Below are 19905 nucleotides of genomic sequence, written 5' to 3' on the forward strand. Positions count from 1 at the left end.
ATGCTTCCGTCGCTCTCGCCGAAACCAGCCCCAGCACCCAACGAACTGGAACACCAGCCGGCGGTGGGACCCGCCCTGGCCGGGGCTCGAAAGGAAGAGCACCAGCAGCCGCGCAGCCCTCTGGGAGTCGTAGTCCAAAGAGGCGGGGATTGGACTTTGGCCGCGGGCGCGGCGCACCCTGGACTACATCCCCCGCCGGCCCTTGCGGGCTAGGCCATTGCTTCTTCCTGTTTGGGGGACGTGTAGCCGGCGGGCCGCGAATTGCAAGGTTTGGAAAGAGGTCTTCGCCGCCTCCCCCGTCTTTCTGAGGTGGAAGGCTTGGTCTGCTTGTGCGGAGCACCGTCTCTCGCGGCAGGCTAATTGCGGTGAGGGCGGGAAGGGGAGCCGACGGGGACCGGTGGAAATGAGTTTTCCGCCGCGCCGGCTGTCACCGGGATGGGCTTGTCCCTTCGGGGAGAAGCGGGGATCCGAGCCGGGCCGCGGGGACGGCCCGGGGGGCGGCGCGCGCTGCTCTCTGCCGGGAGTCGGCGGGCGGAGAGAATGGGCGTCTGCTGGAGCCTTCGGAAATGACAGGGTTGCCACAAGGAAGCACGCTGAAGCTGGGGTGAGAGGAGAGTCGAGGGAGTTGCAGAACTGGAAGCGCCCTTTTCTGTCGAGGGGGAAAGTTTAGAGGTGGGGGGTGGGAGGAAGCCCGTAGGCACCCGTGCTAGGACTGGAGGTGGAGGAGGGCCGAGACGCGTTAGCCCGCGTGCGGCCCGCTGTCCGCCTTCCTGGGCAACTCGCTTGTTAACTGCGGGTGGCCTGGCGTGGTTTGTTCCCCGTCCTCCAATACTGGAGGCTTATGGATAGCGCGTGTATTGCTCACTTCCACCTCAGGGAACCGAGTTGGAGAAACCCCTCTCATTCATCACCAATCAGTTCATAGCCAACTTAACCGGAACCTAATTATCCTGACTCTTTGACAGTCCCTTGTCCAGTGCTATTAGTAGATCTGCGAACTGATGTGCACTTCCTTTTTAATATGTTCTGACATGGCAAATATCTGACATATGCAAAGTAGTAAGCTGAGTTTTTTTTAACTTCTCAGTAGGTCAGACTAAACACTAACGAATTAAAAACCACTTTACATGGGTCTGGGAAGGTGGCTCAGTGGTAGAGCGCTTGCCTTGCATGACTGAGGCCCTGGGTTCGATTCCTCAGCACCACATAAGCAGAAAAAAAAGCCGGAAGTGGCGCTGTGGCTCAAGTGGTAGAGCGCTAGCCTTGAGCTGAAGAGCTGAGGGACAGCGCCCAGGCCCAGAGTTCAGGCCCATGACCGGACCTTCCCCTCCCTCCCCCCAAAAAACAAAACCACTTTACATTATAAACAAACTTTAATATTAAGATAAATGTTGATATCAAAGATGTTATACCTTTAGTCTTTAATGCCTCTAAGAAAATATTTACCTTCTCATTCCCAGTTTATAGAGTTCTGAGAGCATTTAACAATAAATTTCTTATTACAATCTCAATACAGTGTACCTTTTATACCCACAAAATATGCTATTGTGATTTTGTGATATCCTGTCTATACAACAAAGGGTAAGCCCAGCATCGGAAAATGAGAATATAAAATTGAATTACAAGTTGAAAGAATACAATTTTATTTATTTTTCTTGTCGGTCGTGGGGCTTGAACTCTGGGCCTCGGCACTGTCCCTGAGCTAAAGGGCTCAGGGTGAGTACTCTGCCACTTGAGCCACAGTGCTACTTCCGGTTTTCTGGTGGTTAATTGGAGATGAGTCAGACGGACTTTCCTGCCCCGGCTGGCTTTGAACTGCGATCCTCAGATCTCAGCCTCCTGAGTAGGGAAGATTACAGGCATAAGCCAGTGCCCTGCTAATACAATATTTTTTTTAAGATGTTGTTAGAATTTCCTGTCAGCCTTATATTTTGTAATATACACGAATTTCAGCCATTTGCTGATATTTTTATCACTTAAACTTGACTACAGAACATTTAGTGTTTCTGATGTCGAAACAGGTTTTTTAGTACTTAACATTGCTTGGATTGGTAATGTTTTGCAGATACTGAGACTTGAACTCAGAGCCTGCATACTTTCCCTTTTTTCAGTCAAGGCTGACAATCTAGCACTTGAGCCATGAGCTTGGGCTGTTCCTTAACTTTTTCATTCAAGGCTGGTGCTCTGTCACTTGACCCACAGCTTCTGGTTTTCTGGTGGCTAATTGGAGATCAGAGTCTCCCAGACTTCTCTGCCTGGGCTGACTTCAAACCTCAATTCTCAGATCTCAGCCTCCTGAGTAGCTAGGATTACAGACCCACCTCTGATAATTTCTTAATAGGTTCACATTGCCCTCTAGAATTGAAGCATTAAACGATTAGATTAGAAGCATGTTAGATTAGAAGAGTGTAATAGCTTCTACTAACTAGGGAAGAAATTTTAGATACATTTATTCCTTCCTTTTATGGCAGTAACAGGCTTTTAGAGAAGAAAATAAATATGTATATCATAACTACTTCCACTAGTTTGCCTTTTTTATGGTGTTCCATAGCTTTTGTATTGGTATATAATAGGAGTGGGTAAAATGGCCAGATTCTATCTGTTGATGGATCTATTTTCTTTTTTGTTGGACCACAACCATATACACTCCTTTACACATTGCCTTTCATGCTGAAGCAGAGTTGAGTAATTAAGGAAACCATGTAAGCTTAAGTATTTACTGTCTAGCCCTTTGCAGAAAAGATTTTGCAAATCCCTGGCTAGCAAACCAAACTCAAAATATCTGAAAGTCTATAACATTTGCAGATGAAAATTAGTATTAATTTTCATCCTCTGAGAAAGAACATAAATATTTGTGTATTAGATCCACTGTCATATTTGTTTGGGAACAAACTTCGTGTATTCTATTGCCAGTCAATGCTAACATCTTCACCTAGATTCTACAGGTTTACATTTGCAAAGAATTGTGAAAGGGAGTTTGAGTCTAGTATGGAAAGAACTGACAGGCTTTCAGATATACTGATAATTATAGTCAAACCTTTAAAAAATAATGTGATACAGGCTTTCTTGCTCTCTATGTCCTTTGTAGGGATATAAGTGCTTCTCAAGGTACCACTGTTTTAAATAAAACTGGAAAATATCACACAAATTAGATAAGCTACTGATGTCCCCTTGGAACTGACTGTTCATCCTGCTCTTATAAAATACCTGAGACTGGGTAATGTATAAAGGAGAAATTTATATCCACCAATTATTGAATCTAGAATTCCAAGATCAAGGTACACTCAGGTTTGGTGTTTGGTAATGGACTGGTCTCTGCTTCCAAGATTGCACGTTCTTGCTGTTTTCACAGGGTAGAAGGGACAGAAAAACAAAGGGGACCTGGCTAGTTTCTTCAGCCTATCAATAAGATACTAATACCATTGGTAGTTCAGTCATCTTCTGAAAGGCCCCATCTTTTTAGTACTAATATTGGCACTTATGTTTCACTTCAATTGAATTTTGTAAGTGATACAAAGACTCAAGCATAACAGGACCCTTTACTAAACTAAGTCTTAAACAATTAGGGACTCATTATTCAAGAACTTAGCTTTGACTTAATAGTTTTGCATCTGGGACTTTATCTTAAAACTCAGGGATTGATAAAGTGAATCTGTTTATGTTGTAATTACATGTGTTACGCTTATTGCAAATTGTCATAGAAGCAGTTAGCATTTGAGTCATTGATAGACTATCTGACATTTTTGTCTATATGATATTAGCTGCACAGCTCTAATTTTCCCCTCTGCTTAGTTTTTTGTTTTTTTTTGTTATTGGTTGTGGGGCTTGAACTCATATTTCACGGTATTGTGGAATAGTGATACTTAAAGTCACAAACACATTTTAACCTGCACAAGGCAAATTGTCATCATGGTCTTTAAGTTTGTGAATTCTATGAACTATGACAATACAATTATTTCTTCCACATCAGGTGATGTTTACATTTCTTTCCTTTTGCTTAGTGTAGGCTGTTCCCTCTTTCCCTCTAATTTCTCCCTTCCCATCACTGTCTTTGGGCTGCTTAGTTCTTTTTCATCTATGTCCAGTGCAGCTGATGGGCTCCTTTGTTGTTCGTTGTTCCATTTCCCACTTATTCTGTGTCTTCCTCCTAGCTCCCCTACATTGTGTGCATATATAAATACCGTATATGTGATCAAGAGCATGGAGTCATTTAACAAGGATACGACAAAATGAGTGGCTGTCCTTTGTTTCTTGAGTCCTGTTTACTTTGGGTAGAGCTAAGATTAAATGCAGGTAGGCTTCTATGTGAGGTGCCAGCCACCATACTTGACTTAATAGAACCAGGATAAACCATATCCCAAATTTACCATTGTGTGTAATTCAAACAAAACAATGCCCTGGTAATTGTTTTTGAAGGTTTTTTAATCGGTCATTGGAGATATAGGAGCAAGATTATTCCTATTCCTCAGTTCCACATTTTTTCTCTACCATTTCTTAGCAACTCTATAGATGATTTTTTTTGTCCCCAAAATATAAAAGTTTAAATAAGTTTAGTTTCATTAAGTTAAAAGATAACATAGTGTCTTGTATATTTTATTGTTACAATGGGTCATCCTGTAACCTTATTTCAGCATTTGTTATTTCCGTTCCCCTCCCCAAATAAGTACAAGATACTATGTTGAAAATGAACTTTACAACTTGGTGGTGGGGTGGGAGGGGGGGTAAGAAGTTAGGGAGGTAGGGAAGGAAGGGATGATAGGGGAAAAACAAAGGAGGAGGTAACAACACTTGATAGGAAATGTAGTCATTAACTTACTCATCTAACTATAACCCTTCTGTACAGTATTTTTACAATAAAAAATATATAATAAAAACAGGGATGGATATACCTAAAAAAAAGTTAAAAAATAATTCAAGAAAATTCATTAGTATTACTTGGTTTAGTTGCTTGGATTAGTATTGCTTGATATGGTTCTAAATGTTTGTTCATACGAATTTTATATTTAAAAATACTTTTATGTGTTTTTAGATCTTGAGAATGAGTTTTTCTTGTTATTCCTTTTGCTTTTTTCCTCTTCTTAGGGCTCAAACCATGGCCTTACATATGATACACAAATCCCCTACCAGTGATTTTTAACCCCAACCTATGTTATTCTTTTTGGTGAAAGGATACAGGCTTCCTTGCAATCATCTTTTCAATTTTGAAGGATTTTGTTTTGTTTTGTTCGTACTGGACTTTGAAGTCAGGGCCTTGCCCTTGCTAAGCAAATGCTCTACCACTGAGCCACTCTGCCAGCCCTTTTTTTATGGTTTGTTTTCTACAAAGTCTTTATGGACAGGCTTGCTTGGACTGTGATATATTACTGCTTCCCTTTGTCACTGAAACAGCAGTAGTGTACCACCTTGCCCAACTATTAGTTTAAATGGATTCTCAAGACCTTTTTTGTAGTATCAAACTGATTTCTTAATCTCTGTCTTACAAGTAGTTAGAACTACAGCTAAAGGTTTGAGCCATTGCTCCCAGCCAATTTTTTTTTTGATTGGTTGTGGGACTTGAACTCTGGGCCTGGGCGTTATCCCTGAGCTCTTCAGCTCAAGGCAAGTGCTCTACCACTTGAGCCACAGCACCACTTCCAGTTTTCTGAGTGGTTTATTGGAGTTAAGAGTCTCACAGACTTTCTTGCCCAGCTGGCTTTGAACCACGATCCCAGATCTCAGCCTCCTGAGTAGCTAGGATTCAGGCATGAGTCACCAGCCAGCGCCCCCGCTGGCTATTCCAGCCTATTTTTAAAGTAATTCTTTTCAGTCAAAAGAATGTTTTAGCTGGAGGTACTGGTCATTCCATCCTATAATTTTAACTACTTAGGAAGCTAAGATCTGAGGATTGAAGTTTGGAGCCACCTAACACCAAAAAGAAATGGAGCTTAAGAGGTAGAGCTCTAAAGTGAAAAACCTAAGGGACAGTGCTCAAGCCCTGAGCTCAAACCCTAGTACTAGCACACAAAAAGCATTGCTTTTACTATTTGTATAGCTATGACAAAAATCTTACATAAGTTTTATATCTTTCCTTAAGCTTTTAACTCCTTTGCTATGCCCAAATTTAAAATGTATCTTTTATTCGAATGGATAAATGTTCATTTTAATTAATTTAACTGATTTATTTTAATTAATTTGAATTTAATTTCAATAATTTTAATCAAATTGCCATTTTTAAATGAAAGAAATTTAACAGAACTGCCAGTTCTTATTTTATAAATTTATTGGATTAGAAAGATGAAACTTCTATTTTTTATTTCTCTTGTGCAGTAACACTAACTTTATCTAATTTTTTTCCATATTAGTGAATTTCAATAATAATTTACCTTGACTACTTGAAGAGTATTTCTTATACTGTATATTTGAATAAGTACAGTAGATTTCTCAATCTGTGTTTTAAAGAGTCAACTACAAAAATTTTGTGTGTGCTAATACTGGAGCTTGAACTCGGGGCCTTGTGCTCTTACTTAGTTTTTATAAAGCTCAAGAATGTCACTTTACCATTCGAACCACACCTTCACTTCTGTCTTTTTGCTGGTTAGACAGTTGTCTGCTTGATCTGGCTTCAAACTGGGACTCTCAGATCTCAGCTTTCTGTGTAGCTAGGATTACGGTTATGAGCCACCAAAGCCTGGCCCAAATAAAGTTTTTAAATTTGGAATAAATCTTTCACTGATTTGTTTATAAAAGTTAGAGCCAGTCATCTGGCTATGAGGGATTCCTATGGACTTCCTTCTCCCCTCCAGCCCCTAAGGTACTCTGTCATTTAAGCCAGCACCTAATCTGATAGTAAATTCACTATTATCCTTACTTTATATGAAGTCTTAAGTTTTTTCTCCTATTTCTGTAATACTTATTGTTGAACTTTGAAAACAGCTCAGACTCTCCTGGTACAAAAAAATCCTTTCAAAGAAGCAGCAGTTTCCTTTAGCTATTTCTAGTTTTATTAACTTTGGCCAAGAATAGCCTATTGAAGCTTTTCAAAAGATCTTTAAAGTTTTTTTTTTTCAGTGTCAGGTCCAAATAGAACTATTATGTTTTATTCTTGGAAATGGATTGTCCTATTTCTCATTAAGCTGAAAAATGTGTAACTTGATTTCATGTTAGCAAGTTTCTGATAAACATTTCAGACCTCTCCTTCAGTTAAGATTATTCAGCTTCACATGATAGCTGCACATCAATAGTCCCAGCTACTCAGGAGCTACACAAGGAGGATTGCTTCAATCCAGGACTTTGAAGCTAGCCTAAGCAACATAGTGAGACTTTGTCTCAAAAAAAAAAAACTCTAGCAAATTCCTATACTTATACATATATTTTAAAAATTCTTTATATTTTCTGATTTATATAGGTCTACCTTCCTAGTGCTTAGAATCTGAGAAAAATGGCAAATGTGGACAGAGATTCTAGACATCTCATCTCAAAGGAAGATCATGAAATAAATCCTGGTTCTATGAATATACAGTTTGATTCATCAGATCTAAGATCCAAAAGGTAAGAGTTAAAAACACTTATTAACTGTTGATAAAACCTTAATTTGTTATAGAATATGTTTGTTTGTCTATGTAGGAGGATATGAATATTACTATTTTTAACTAAATATTTCTGTTGGGAAAGGGGTTGAGATAAGTTTTGCAAAGTAAGATGAATTCATTTAATTCACTCTAGTGTATATCAATGTATGCATGTTAATATGCCAGGGGCTAGAAACAGAGCAGTAAAAGTAACAGACATAACCTCTCTCTTTATTGTACTTAAACAGCAGTTTAAGATAATTTGAGATTAACTTTTATTTCAGTTTGTATGTAGAAAATTCAAAAGAATTTGTTGAAAAAAAGATAAATAAAAGAATTCAATAAAGTGGTTTTTACCAAAGTAGTTAAACATAAGGCATATTCTACTCCCCATAAATAAACTATATAGAGATGTCATACTCTTTAAATTTAATCTGTACATTCAGTGAGAATTCCCCCCATAATGAGAGCAGCCAATTCCAAAGGTGATATGGATCAGCAGTTTAATTACTAACCACTAACTCACACTATCAAATGTACAAGGGTGCTTATTGTCATAATTTTTGATAGCAAAGATTGAAGGCAAACAAAATGTGTTTTCCTTCAGGACTAGACAAGTATAGCATATTCATACAATAGAATGTTTTTCATCTATTAAAAAGGAAAAGGTGGCTTTATTACATATCAGAATGGAATAAGTCTTCAACCTATTTTGTTAAGTGAAAAAAATACAGACCAGAATATAGAGTATGCTACCTTTTAATTAAAAATTCAATATATATATAATACAATTTGTATAAGTGTACATATTGCCCACTTAGAAACTGAGTTCTTGAAGTGACACAGTATGGCAGATACTATTAGGTAGACACCTAACAGTTAGTCAGTATACCATTCTAGTCCCTGTCAACAGAATCCTAATTTTTGGTTAAGACTTACACTGAATCCCAGTCTAGGAAATGAAAGGATTGGTATAAACTCTTCTGGATAATCTTGTTTCCATTTTCTAGATACTTAATATTTTAGTCTTTTTTGCAGCTTGAGATAGCAAACTTAAATTTATCACACAAAAAAACTGTCATTGTCATTTATAGTGGCTCCAGAAAAGGAATTAGGAACTTAATCTTGTGACTCAGTCAGTGAGTATATGTACGAATGCTGACTAAATGCTGAGGGTTTTCTTGAAACCTCTAAATTCTATGATAAACAATTGACCACTGTGACAATAGGGCATAGGTCATTCAGGTACATTCCATTACTATAAGTTGGCAGGAGTTCAGATAGTTGAAAACAGGGTAGATGAAATGGAATTGGATTTTCTATAACCTTTGAAAATCAAAGGGAATCAACTATTTACAATCATGGCACACTTACCTGGATAAGCATGGTTTAAGGAAGGCAAATACATAAAGGAACTTAGTTCTGAATGCTAATTAGCTTGTAAAATAATTTCTTTTTAAGAAAACAGAAACTATTTGGTGAGGGAAAAAAAAACTGTGAGTATCTTAAACCATTGTCTCTGTTTAAGTATGGATTTCTTTATATATATATATAAAGGCACATAGAGGAAAAAAATATCTTCCATTAGAAAAACCAACTTAAAGAACTGTTCACAGTCATTTTAGAGTTACCTCTGATTTTGGTGCGGTCCAAGTACCATTTCTGTCATTTTTGTGTTTCTTGAAAATGTTTGCTTGCTGGGCATCGGTGGCTCATGCCTATTATCCTAGCTACTCAGCAAGCTGAGACCTGAGGATTACGGTTCAAAGCCAGCCAGGGCAGGAAGATCTGCGAGACTTATCTCTAATAAAACCCCCAGAAAACCAAAAATGGCTCTGTGCTCAGGTGGTAGAGTGCTAACCTTGAGTTGAAGAGCTGAGGGACAGCGCCCAGGCCCAGAGTTCAAGCCCCACAACCGACAAAAAATGTTTGCTTTTTTAGATTAAGGTTAATTTAGCCTTACATATTTGCAAAATGATGGATTTGAAGTGTTCTTTGTGTCTTTTTATATAAGTTGCAACCAATACTATTACTAAATAGTAGTTAAATAATAAATAGTTATTGCTAAGTGCTGTTAATAGCATCCATGCTTATGCTACATAAAATCTTCTTTTTTTTTTTTGGTCCAGTCATGGGGCCTGAACTCTGGGCCTGGGCGCTGTCCCTCAGCTCTTCAGCTCAAGAGGCTTTTTTTTCTTTTTGCTTATGTGGTGCTGAGGAATCGAACCCAGGGCCTCAGGCATGCAAGGCAAGCGCTCTACCACTGAGCCACCTTCCCAGCCCCTGCTACAGCATTTTATGTGGTGCTGAGGAATCGAACCCAGGGCCTCAGGCATGCAAGGCAAGCGCTCTACCACTGAGCCACCTTCCCAGCCCCTGCTACATAAAATCTTATTATCTATAGTATTACAATTTGCAAATTATTTCACTTTAGAAAAGCATTTAATGCTTCTAAAATAGGTTCGCTTGTGTGGCTTTCTATATTTTCCACTAGATGGCAGTCAAAAATCTTATATTGGTTCAAACTTAGACTTTTAGTAACTGCTGGGGACTGAGAGAATATATTGGATCTACTTTTTTTCTACCAGTACCAGGGCTTGAACTCTGGTCTGTGTGCTGTCCCTTAACCTTTTTGCTCCAAACTGGCATTCTACCACTTGAGCCACAGCTCCAGTTTCCACTTTTTGCTGGTTGATTGGAGATATGGTACCACAGACTTTCTTGCTTAGGCTTGTTTTGAATTGCTGATCATCAGATCTCAGCCTCCTAAGTAGTACCACCAAGCACACAATCTGCTTATGTGAGGTCTAAACTTAGGTAGATGAAGGAGCTTGTCTTTATAGGGGAAGGACACATGTAGAGTCATTTGGATCATTGTGGGGCTTTTTCAAACTATATATAGTCCACATTTTTACTCAGCATGCTTCCCTCACTCATCATTTCACTTGTCTTTCACTTATTTGGGGGTGGAATGAGGAAAGTGGATAGAGACAGAAAGAACATAAAGATTTCAACATCTTCCACGTCGAATATTAGCAGTACCAGTTTAAGAATTTTTATTTCTATGTTCCCCAGACATTCTGGTATCCAAAGATAGAGCTGGTATTTTTCTGGTAACCAAAGATAGAGCTGGTATTCTGGATTGCTTCAGGATTGTGTGCTGTTCTGGGACTATGCCCTGAGGGAGTTGGCCATTCCAGCCAGCTTTCAACCAAATTGTGAAATGGTGCTTTTGTTTTCTAAGCTTTCCCTTTCTTTTTTCAGTCTGTTTCCTCTTCTACTTTGCCTCAGGCCTAGGACTTCAGTGACTTTCTCTGTATTGTCAGTGCTACCTAAGACTGGAGTTCACTCAGGCTTAACCCCTGAAGAACACTTCATATACCATATTTTTCTTCTACTCCTTGCTGTCGTATTCTTTCATGGTTCTTTTGTCAGCTTGATATTAAGATGGAAATAATCTTACATATCAAAGACCTACTCCATTACCTTTCCATGGATATTTTTGCATTTTAACATGGAGAGTCCTAAAAATATAAAATCCTAACCTATAGTTTCAAGATTTTTCTAATTGGTAACATTTCAAGTGCTCTGTTAAACCACTAGGATAGAAGTAGATATTTAAAATAGCATTCCTCATGCTCTTTACATAAACAGGGTATGCTATGTCATCTTGTTTTTTACCTTTTTTTAGTGAAAATGTTATTCTGTCTTTTGTTGTTGTTGTTGTTGGCTATGGGGCTTGAACTTAGGGCCTAGGTGCTGTCCCTAAGCTAGTGCTGTACAATTTTGAGACACAGTACCACTTCCAGTTTTCTGGTGGTTAGTTGGAGATGAGTCTTATGTACTTTTCTGCGTGGGCTGGCTTTGAACTGTGGTCCTCAGATCTCAGCTTCCTGAATAGCTAGGATTATAGATATAAGCCACTGGTGCCTGGATTCTGTAATTTTTTTAATTGTACAAAATAATGTGTTTCATTATGACCTTTTCATACACATATACAATGCACTTTGATTATATTCATTCTCTACTGCTACCACTTTCATGTCTTTTTTTCCATCTAAATTCTGTATATGACAGAAAGTTTGTAATATTTTTCTTACTGAATCTGGCTAACTTCCCTTAACATGATTATCTCTTGCCATTTTCCTATAAATGGTATGGTTTTGTTTTTCTTTATGGCTGAATAATAATACTTCATTGTGTGTATATTTATATTTTCTTTATCCATTCATTAGTTGATAGGCATAAAGACTGATTCCATAGGTGAATTTATTGTGAAAATTGCTGCAATAAACATGGATAAACAGGTATGTCTATTATATGGTGACATATTCCTTCAGCTATATATCTAGGATCATACAGTATTTCTGGGTTTTAGGGTTTTGAAGAAGGACCATACTTATTTCTGTAGTGGCTGCACTTCTTTACATTCCTTCCCACAGTGTATGAGAGTCCCTTCCCCCAGCATTTGTTGTTGCTTGTTTTCTTGATAGCTATTCTAACTAGTTGATGTCTCAATGTAGTTTTGAATTACATTCCATTTATGGTTAACATCGTTTCTTCATGTATTTATTGGCTACTTATAGCTCTTTTTTTGAGACCTATCTATTCAGGTCTACAGATGGAACCCAAGGTTTTACATATTCTGGGCAAATGCTCTACTACTAAGCTACAGTCCCAGCTTGTAATTCATATATTTATTTCTTTTTTTCTTTCTTTCTTTTTTTGTCAGTCATGGGGCCTGAACTCTGAACCTGGGCACTGTCCCTCAGCTCTTCAGCTCAAGGCTAACACTCTACCACTTGAGCCATAGTGCCACTTCGTTTTCTGAGTGGTTTATTGGAGATCAGAGTCTCTTCCTGCCCGGGCTGGTTTGAATCGCTTCAGATCTCAGCCTCCTGAGGAGCTAGGATTACAGGTGTGAGCCACCAGCATCCAGCTCATTTATTTCTAAATACTTTAAACACTTCTAAACACTTTTAAATATTAATATCTGCATTATAAATACTAGGCTATTGCTAATGTTACTTACTTTTGTACTTATTTCTTTGATTTTTTTGTTATATTAATAACAGGTTCAAAAGCCATTTAACTTTTTCATTTGAAAGTTTTTTGTTTTTTTTTCCTCACTGAAAGTTGGTTTTTTTTTTCCTTTTTTTTAAATTTATTTTATTTGTGAACATACTGTACAGAGGGGTTACAATTACATGGGCAGGATTCATTTGAAAGTTTTTAAACTTAGAAAAATTTGAATCTATATCTATAAAATTGCAGAAATTAGTTGAGAAATGAGTTAAATCCTTTGTTAGTATGTGAAATCTTCCGTGTACTTCTTCAGGTATATATAGATAAGTGTATATCTTGTTCGTTTCTTCAATTTATACAGTGTGTATGTTTTTGCACACTCATGTATCACATACACATCCATGAGTCAAGCACTAGGAATAGAACCCAGGTCTTTGTATATGCTATATGCATACACTGAACTGCCACATCCTATTCCTTTTTTCTTTTTTTTGAAACACCTTCCTTTTCTTCTTCCCATGCTTGGCTAAGTCTTTCATAATTTATTTTTTTTTTTTGCAGTTCTAGGGTTTGAACTTAGTGTCTTGCACACTTTCAGCTTCCATGCTCACAACTTGCCCTCTACTATTTGAGCCACATCTCCAGCCCATCCAACATTTTGCTAATTAATTGTATATAGAATCTAATATTCTTTTCTGCCTGGGCTTACTCAAACCGTGATCCTCCAGGTCTCAACCTCCTGAATAAGATTATCAACATGAGCCACCAGAACCCAGCTTCCTTTTTGTTGTTGTTGTTGGTGGTGGTGGTGGTGGTGGTAGTGTTGGTGGTGGTGGTGGTCATAGGGCTTGAACTCTGGACCTGGACTTTGTCCCCCAGCACTTCAGCTCAAGGCTAGTGCTCTACCACTTGAGCCACAGTGCCACTTCCAGTTTTTTCTGTTTTATATGGTGCTGAGGAATTGAACCCAGGGCCCCATGTATGTGAGGCAAGCACTCTACCACTGAGCCACCTTCCCTGCCCCCCCCCCCAAGCTTTCTTTTATGTCTGCTAAGATTCAGCTAAACTATAAGTTCCTCAGAGGTCTGCTAGATAAGGTTTAGCTCTGTTTTCTGTGTGGTCCCCATCACACAAGCCTCTCCCCTTTGTTGCTCCTTTGTTTGTATATGAGCACTACCCTTCTCCCTGTCTCATTTTCTCTCTGGATCAGAATTGCTTAGTTACTTGTTTCCTCCAGCCAGATTACTATTAAGATACTTGAAGTTCTATACCTTGTTCATGTTTAATGTGTTACTTAATGCTTAATACTTGGTTGAGACTTAAATAATTTTACATAATAAATTTGAGAACCAGTTAATTAGCCAAGATAAAGAAAACCCTGTACAGGTTTAGCCTATGGCAACAAACTCCAATAACGATAGGGTTTAGAGCAAGGCTTTTTGTGAACTATGATGATATATAGGAATCAGAAGAAATGATAAAAATGTCAACAAATCAGAGAATACCAGTATTTTTCTAGTAGCAATAAGGAATGTTTAGGTGCAGAGGCTTGATTAAGTTCTTTTTCTGCCTTTTTTATTGAAAAGGTGTTTGGCAGACATGAAATGTTTTGCCAGGCTGGTAGAAGCAAGTACAGCTTGTTCACTATTTGAATGTTTAGTTGCATGGCATTTTCTTTTCTTTTTTCTTTTTTTTTTGGGGGGGGGTCCGGTCGTGAGGCCTGAACTCTGGGCCTGGGCGCTGTCCCTCAGCTCTTCAGCTCAAGGCTAGCGCTCTACCATTTGAGCCACAGCACCACTTCCAGCTTTTTTCTTTTTGCTTATGTGGTGCTGAGGAATCGAACCCAGGGCCTCATGCATACAAGGCAAGCGCTCTACCACTGAGTCACCTTCCCAGCCCTTGCATGGCATTTTCTTTTTCCTTTCTTCCTTCCTTCCTTCCTTCCTTCCTTTCTTTTTTTTTGTGTGCCAATATTGGGGCAAAAGTTCCTAAGATCTTTTACTCAAGGCTAGCGCTTTATCACTTGAACTATAGCACAACTTCCAGCTTATTCTGAGTAGTTAGTTGGAGATAGGTCTTACAGACTCTTCTGCCTGGGCTGGTTTCGAATTGTGATCATCAGATCTCAGACTCCTGAGTAGCTAGGATTGCAGGTTTGAGCCACTGGCTCCTGGCTTCTTTTCACTTTTTAACAAATTATCCCAATCTGTCAGGTGTTAGAATAACTCAACTTTTGTGGGGGTTTGAATAAATGAGCAGTTTTAACTCAAAGTGTTAGGAAATTAAGATTAATAGACTTTGCCAGAGAACCATGCAGACATACAGGTACATAGAACAAAGGAGAGGGGGGGCTGGCAAGACTCCTTCTCACAAGGGAGGAATGAGAAGAAGCACCGGCTTTTGTCTGTGGTGACTTATATAACTTAGGGGGTTTGGGAGGGGCTAGAAGGGGCTAGGAGGCAGAGACCCTGGCGTGGACGTGTGGACCAGGGGCTTCATCATGGAGGACTAGGATTTATAGCTGCCATCCAAGTAGTAGATAAGGGGTCCTGCAGCTGTCTAGTCCTGAAGGTCACTCTAAGGGGCTCTTGTTACCTTATATGGTGGTAGCTGCCCCAGAGAAGTGCAATCCCAAGGTAAAGGGGGCTGGAAGTTGATTATTTACTGCCTTTACTACATGGGCCTGGTGTTGCCTAGGAAGGGAGCATGCTAAGCTGTGGAGAAGGGAAGGAGTGGACTAAGCTATGGGAAGGGAACTCATTTTGCTAACACAAAGTATTAATCTTTTAAAGCATTGTGGAAGTGTTAAACTTCTGAGAAGCCTAACTGGTCAGTAGAAGGGTGGAGACAGTTTTAAAGGCCAGAAATTTCTAAGGAATTTAAGGAGTGGAACTCAGAAAAGGTGTTAGTTGAAATACTGTTTTTCTGTTTGTAAGTGTATTGAATGAACACATGAAGTTTGACTCATATTTTTAAATATTTTGCAATTTTTTCTTAGTATTAAAACATTTGCCCTGTGGCATGATATAAATATTTACAAGGAAAGACAAATATAATTTCTTTATTTTCAGTGTGGTACAGCTGAACTTCATATCAAGTAGGAAGTAACTTTGATGATAAGTTATGTGAAACTGTTTAAAAGCTCAAGTCTTTTTATTCTGAGCATTATTTTCTGTATATTGCTTAATTTTAAAAGGATTTTAATATCTTACTTAAGTTCATGTTAGAAATATATTTTCACTCTCTTAAATGAAGCTTTAGACACATGTTTCTAATAACTCAGTGAAATATGCTGAGTTGTATGTTTTTATAGAGAATCTGTTTTGAAAAGATTCCAAAATATTTGTTTGAACAGGCACTCAGCATCTCGATGAAAACAGTTGGAAAAGAAAACCTTTCAGATTCATTCTGCTCTCAGAGTACCCAAGCCAACCAACTGGTACAGTTAACACTTCTGTTAGAGGCCAGGAGCCACAAAATTTAGTCCTTCCTGAACTGCTTTTCATCAGACCTTCAACCCAACTTAGTGGTTGATATTAATACCATTGAGTTTTTAGCAAAAGTTAGAAGTAGACAATTTCTATCAATATTGTACTTGTCTCTTTTAGTAACCTATAAACTCCAATCTTTGTTTTATGTAAGCATTCTTGAAATTTATGGAGCACTGTTTTTGCCAAGAAGAGAATGTACTATAGATTGTGATGCCAAGTATGATTGAACCCTCTGTTAGATATTTTTACATTATTTCTTAGCATCACTGAGTGCTATAGTAGAGATCTAAATTATATAATATATTATAATGATTTGGAAAGATTGAGAGTTATATTAAGCTACCAAATGTATAAGTAGGGATTGTTTATTTGGCCACTGAACTATTTATTTTCATGATATCTCCCTTGAAGTTTATTGATACCACTGAATTCACTTAGGAGTAAAAGCTTGGTATTTGTTATATGTCATATTGATCTCCTCTCCATTTATATATCCTTTCTTAAGAACTATTTATATATTCATTGATTTGAACCAGATTGTCTCACCATTTTCACATATTCTTAATTTTTCCCTTTATATTTAGATGCTATTTTGGCAAATAATAATAAAACAGATTTATATACTAATTAGAAAGAAAAGACTAAATTCATCATCTATACTATCATTCCTTAGATATCACAATTAGAAAAACAAATTAAATTTTTAATCATTTGCTCCTTCAAGTGCCTCCCACAAAGGGTAGGTTAACGATGCCTTCAAAAATTGTTACCATACCTTTATATATTTTAAATTTCTTTCAGAATCACTAAATGTAAAGGAGTTACATGAAATCAGTGGTAAATCTTTTTTTCCATTATTTTGAGGTTTGTTACAAAATGGGAAATTATATACTGTTTATGAAACAGTATTAGTTATTATTTCAAGAGGTCGGAGACATAACAAAGGAATATATTGGTCTCATGCAACTCTGGTCTTTGCATCTTGGGCAGTATGAGTGGAAGGTTAGAAGTCAAATGAGGAACTTTCAAAAGGAGCTAAAGATAGTACTGACTGAATGTAATGATCGAAGACCAGAATCTTCAGTTCATTGGATACAATCATGGAAGGAAGCATATATATAAATAACAGTACAATAGAGCACATTACCAAAATCCTCAAAAGTAAAAGAAAGCAAAATATAGTGTCCCAATATTCCATTTGATACTATTTTGGCTAAGTGTCATGAGAAAATGGTTGAGATCACTGGTCATTAGCACATGAACTGAGGAACAGGAATTTTGTTTATCATAGAGAGTAACTTGGACCTATTAGGAAAGAAACTCTTCAGCAGAGGAACAGTTTTATTTGTAATTTCTCTGATTTTGTTCCAGAAGTCTTTTGAAATATTAGTCAAAGCTGTTTCTGTCAGGGCTTCATGTTAGAAACTGATAGCTTCTAAACTTTTTCTTAACTGTATTTCTTTTTAATAACTGATTTAAGCTCTTGTCTCCTCTTTTGTGAAATTTTTTAAGATTAAAATATGTTTAAAGTAAAAGCATTATGTGATAAAAAGCTATAGTTTCTGAATAGAATAATGCTACTTTTGTGACATTTTCTTTTCCCACCAAAAGTGAGAAGTGAATCCTTGCCTTTGTACATCCAGTTTTTCATGGAGGACAAGAAGTCATTTTCTTCAATGGCTGACTTCCAGAAGTTTTGCCTGAGTGTTTTTTGTCAAGCATATATTCCCTTCTTTAGGCCTTTCTATATAGAGCCCACAAACATCGTCAATGTGAATGATGTCATTCAGAGGGTTAGTGACCATGCCTCTGCCATGAACAAGAGGATTCATTACTACAGCCGGCTCACCACTCCTGCAGACAAGGCACTGGTAAGAGGCAAAGCATTGCTAATTGTCTAAAGTGGAGTTGAAATGAACAGTGAACAACATAAACCAAGGGAACTCCCACTGGTTGAACTTTTTCTGGCTGTATTCCAAGGACAGCATGATGCACAAAGATGGTAATTAATACATGTGCTCTCAAGCTAGTTCAGTCTTCTCTGGCCTGACATAAGATATTTGAAAATATCTCCTTGCTGACAATAGCCTGGAGATGTTTGGAATAAATTTCTCTTATCTATCCCCTATCCCAAGAGCTCCGTGGAAGATAAAATGCTTTTGAAGTAGTACCTTACATCTTTGACTAAAAATATAGTAAGATTCTGCTTCAGTGTCTTCAACTTTTATGTTTGAAGATACAAAGGAAAAATGTTTTCAGAACTGTTCTGAAGAAGTAAAACCCTGAACTAAACTCAAACATGTGTATAATATTTTCCTATTTGGCAATATCCCTTTTTAGATAAAAAAACAATAGTGATATGACCAGATACTGTATGTTTAGGCTTTGCAGGCTACATACTGTCAAAAGTTGTTCTTTGGTTTGTCTTTTTTATTTTTTTGGTTGGTTGTGGGGCCTGGGCCTGGGCCTGGGCGCTAGCTCAAAGCTAGTGCTCTTCCACTTGAGCCACAGCGCCACTTCCAGCTTTTTCTGCTTATGTGATGCTGAGGAATCGAATCCATGGCCTCATGCATGCAAGGCAAGCACTTTACCACTGAGCCACCTTCCAAGCCCCTTTGTTATGTCTTCTAACCATTAAGAACTTAAAAACATTCTTAGGGAAGGGCAGTAAAGTCAGATTGAAGGTCAAGTTGAGCCATAAGTTATAAATCATAACATATCGATCATTGCTCATCTAAAATCTTTAAAAATATATGTACATAAGTAATGTAGTTGCTTATAAAAATTATCACATATGAGCTATTCAGAAATTTGAAATCCTAAAGAAAACCAGGAATATTCCAGGAGAAAGAACATAGTTTTGAGAAAGGAACCAACATTTACTGATTCTGTCATTTCTGTTTATTTTTCTAGGTTGCTCCAGATCATGTAGTTCCAACACCAGGGGAGTGCTATGTATACAGTCCGTTAGGTTCTGCTTATAAACTCCAAAGTTACTCTGAAGGACATGGGAAAAACAATAGTTTAGTCACCATGTGAGTAATATAATATATATATATATATTTTTTTTTTTTGGTCAGCTGTGGGGCTTGAACTCTGGGCCTGGGCGCTGTCCCTCAGCTCTTCAGCTCAAGGCGAGCACTCTACCACTTGAGCTACAGCGCCACTTCCGGTTTTCTGGTGGTTTATTGGAGATAGGAGTCTCACGGTCTCTCCTGCCCGGGCTGGGTTTGAACCGCGATCCTCAGATCTCAGCCTCCTGAGTAGCTAGGATTACAGGCGTGAGCCACCAGCGCCCGGCTTGTAATATAATATTTTTAAACGCTGTGTGAATAGAAATTACTGATTAAGTTTTGTCTTTACTAAAATGCTTGAAGAAACTAATTCTCTATTATGTTACTCTGTTTTCAGTTTTATGATTTGGAATACCATGATGGGAACATCTATATTAAGTATTCCTTGGGGCATTAAACAGGTAATATAATTTTTCAGAACCCTTTTTGTTTTTTTGATTTTTTTGCTGTTATGGTAGAAAGGAACTCAAAGTCTCATATTTGCTCAGTTTACTTGCTCAGTTCATGCCACCACATCAGCCCAGGTTTTTGCTGGTTACTTTGAAATGGAGTCTCCCCTGACTTTTCTTCCCTGGCTAGCTTTTGAACTGTGATCTTCTAAATCTCAGCTTCCTGAGTAACCAGAATTAGAGGTATGGGCTACTAGTTCCCAGCTTCAGCACATTTTTATCTGAAATTGTTTCTATATCTATTATCCAAGCACTTGGGAAGCTAATACATGAAGGTTGTGAGTTCAAGGCCATCATGGCTACATAGTGAGACCAGGTA

At 38.0% G+C, this 19905-nt stretch overlaps 1 protein-coding gene across 6 annotated transcripts in view; it reads left to right on the plus strand.

The window, feature by feature from the left end:
• The first annotated feature begins 237 nt into the window (after positions 1-237).
• Slc38a9 (solute carrier family 38, member 9) overlaps positions 238-19905 on the plus strand; it is a 63567-nt gene continuing 43899 nt past the window's right edge. For 2 of the 6 annotated variants that reach the window (XM_013018645.1, XM_013018650.1), the window contains exons 1-5: positions 244-365; positions 7385-7527; positions 17802-17934; positions 18977-19098; positions 19475-19538. In XM_013018645.1, coding sequence (XP_012874099.1) covers positions 7418-7527; positions 17802-17934; positions 18977-19098; positions 19475-19538 — 429 coding nt within the window. In that variant the 5' untranslated portion in view covers positions 244-365; positions 7385-7417. Of the gene's footprint in view, positions 366-517; positions 605-7384; positions 7528-15927; positions 16012-17674; positions 17935-18976; positions 19099-19474; positions 19539-19905 lie in introns of those variants that run through there. The other 4 variants (XM_013018647.1, XM_013018646.1, XM_013018648.1 and 1 more) reach the window with 4 other exon arrangements.

This window comes from Dipodomys ordii, unplaced genomic scaffold (genome assembly GCF_000151885.1).
Source record: "Dipodomys ordii isolate 6190 unplaced genomic scaffold, Dord_2.0 Scaffold41, whole genome shotgun sequence".
In the NCBI taxonomy this organism is placed as follows: Eukaryota; Metazoa; Chordata; class Mammalia; order Rodentia; family Heteromyidae; genus Dipodomys; species Dipodomys ordii.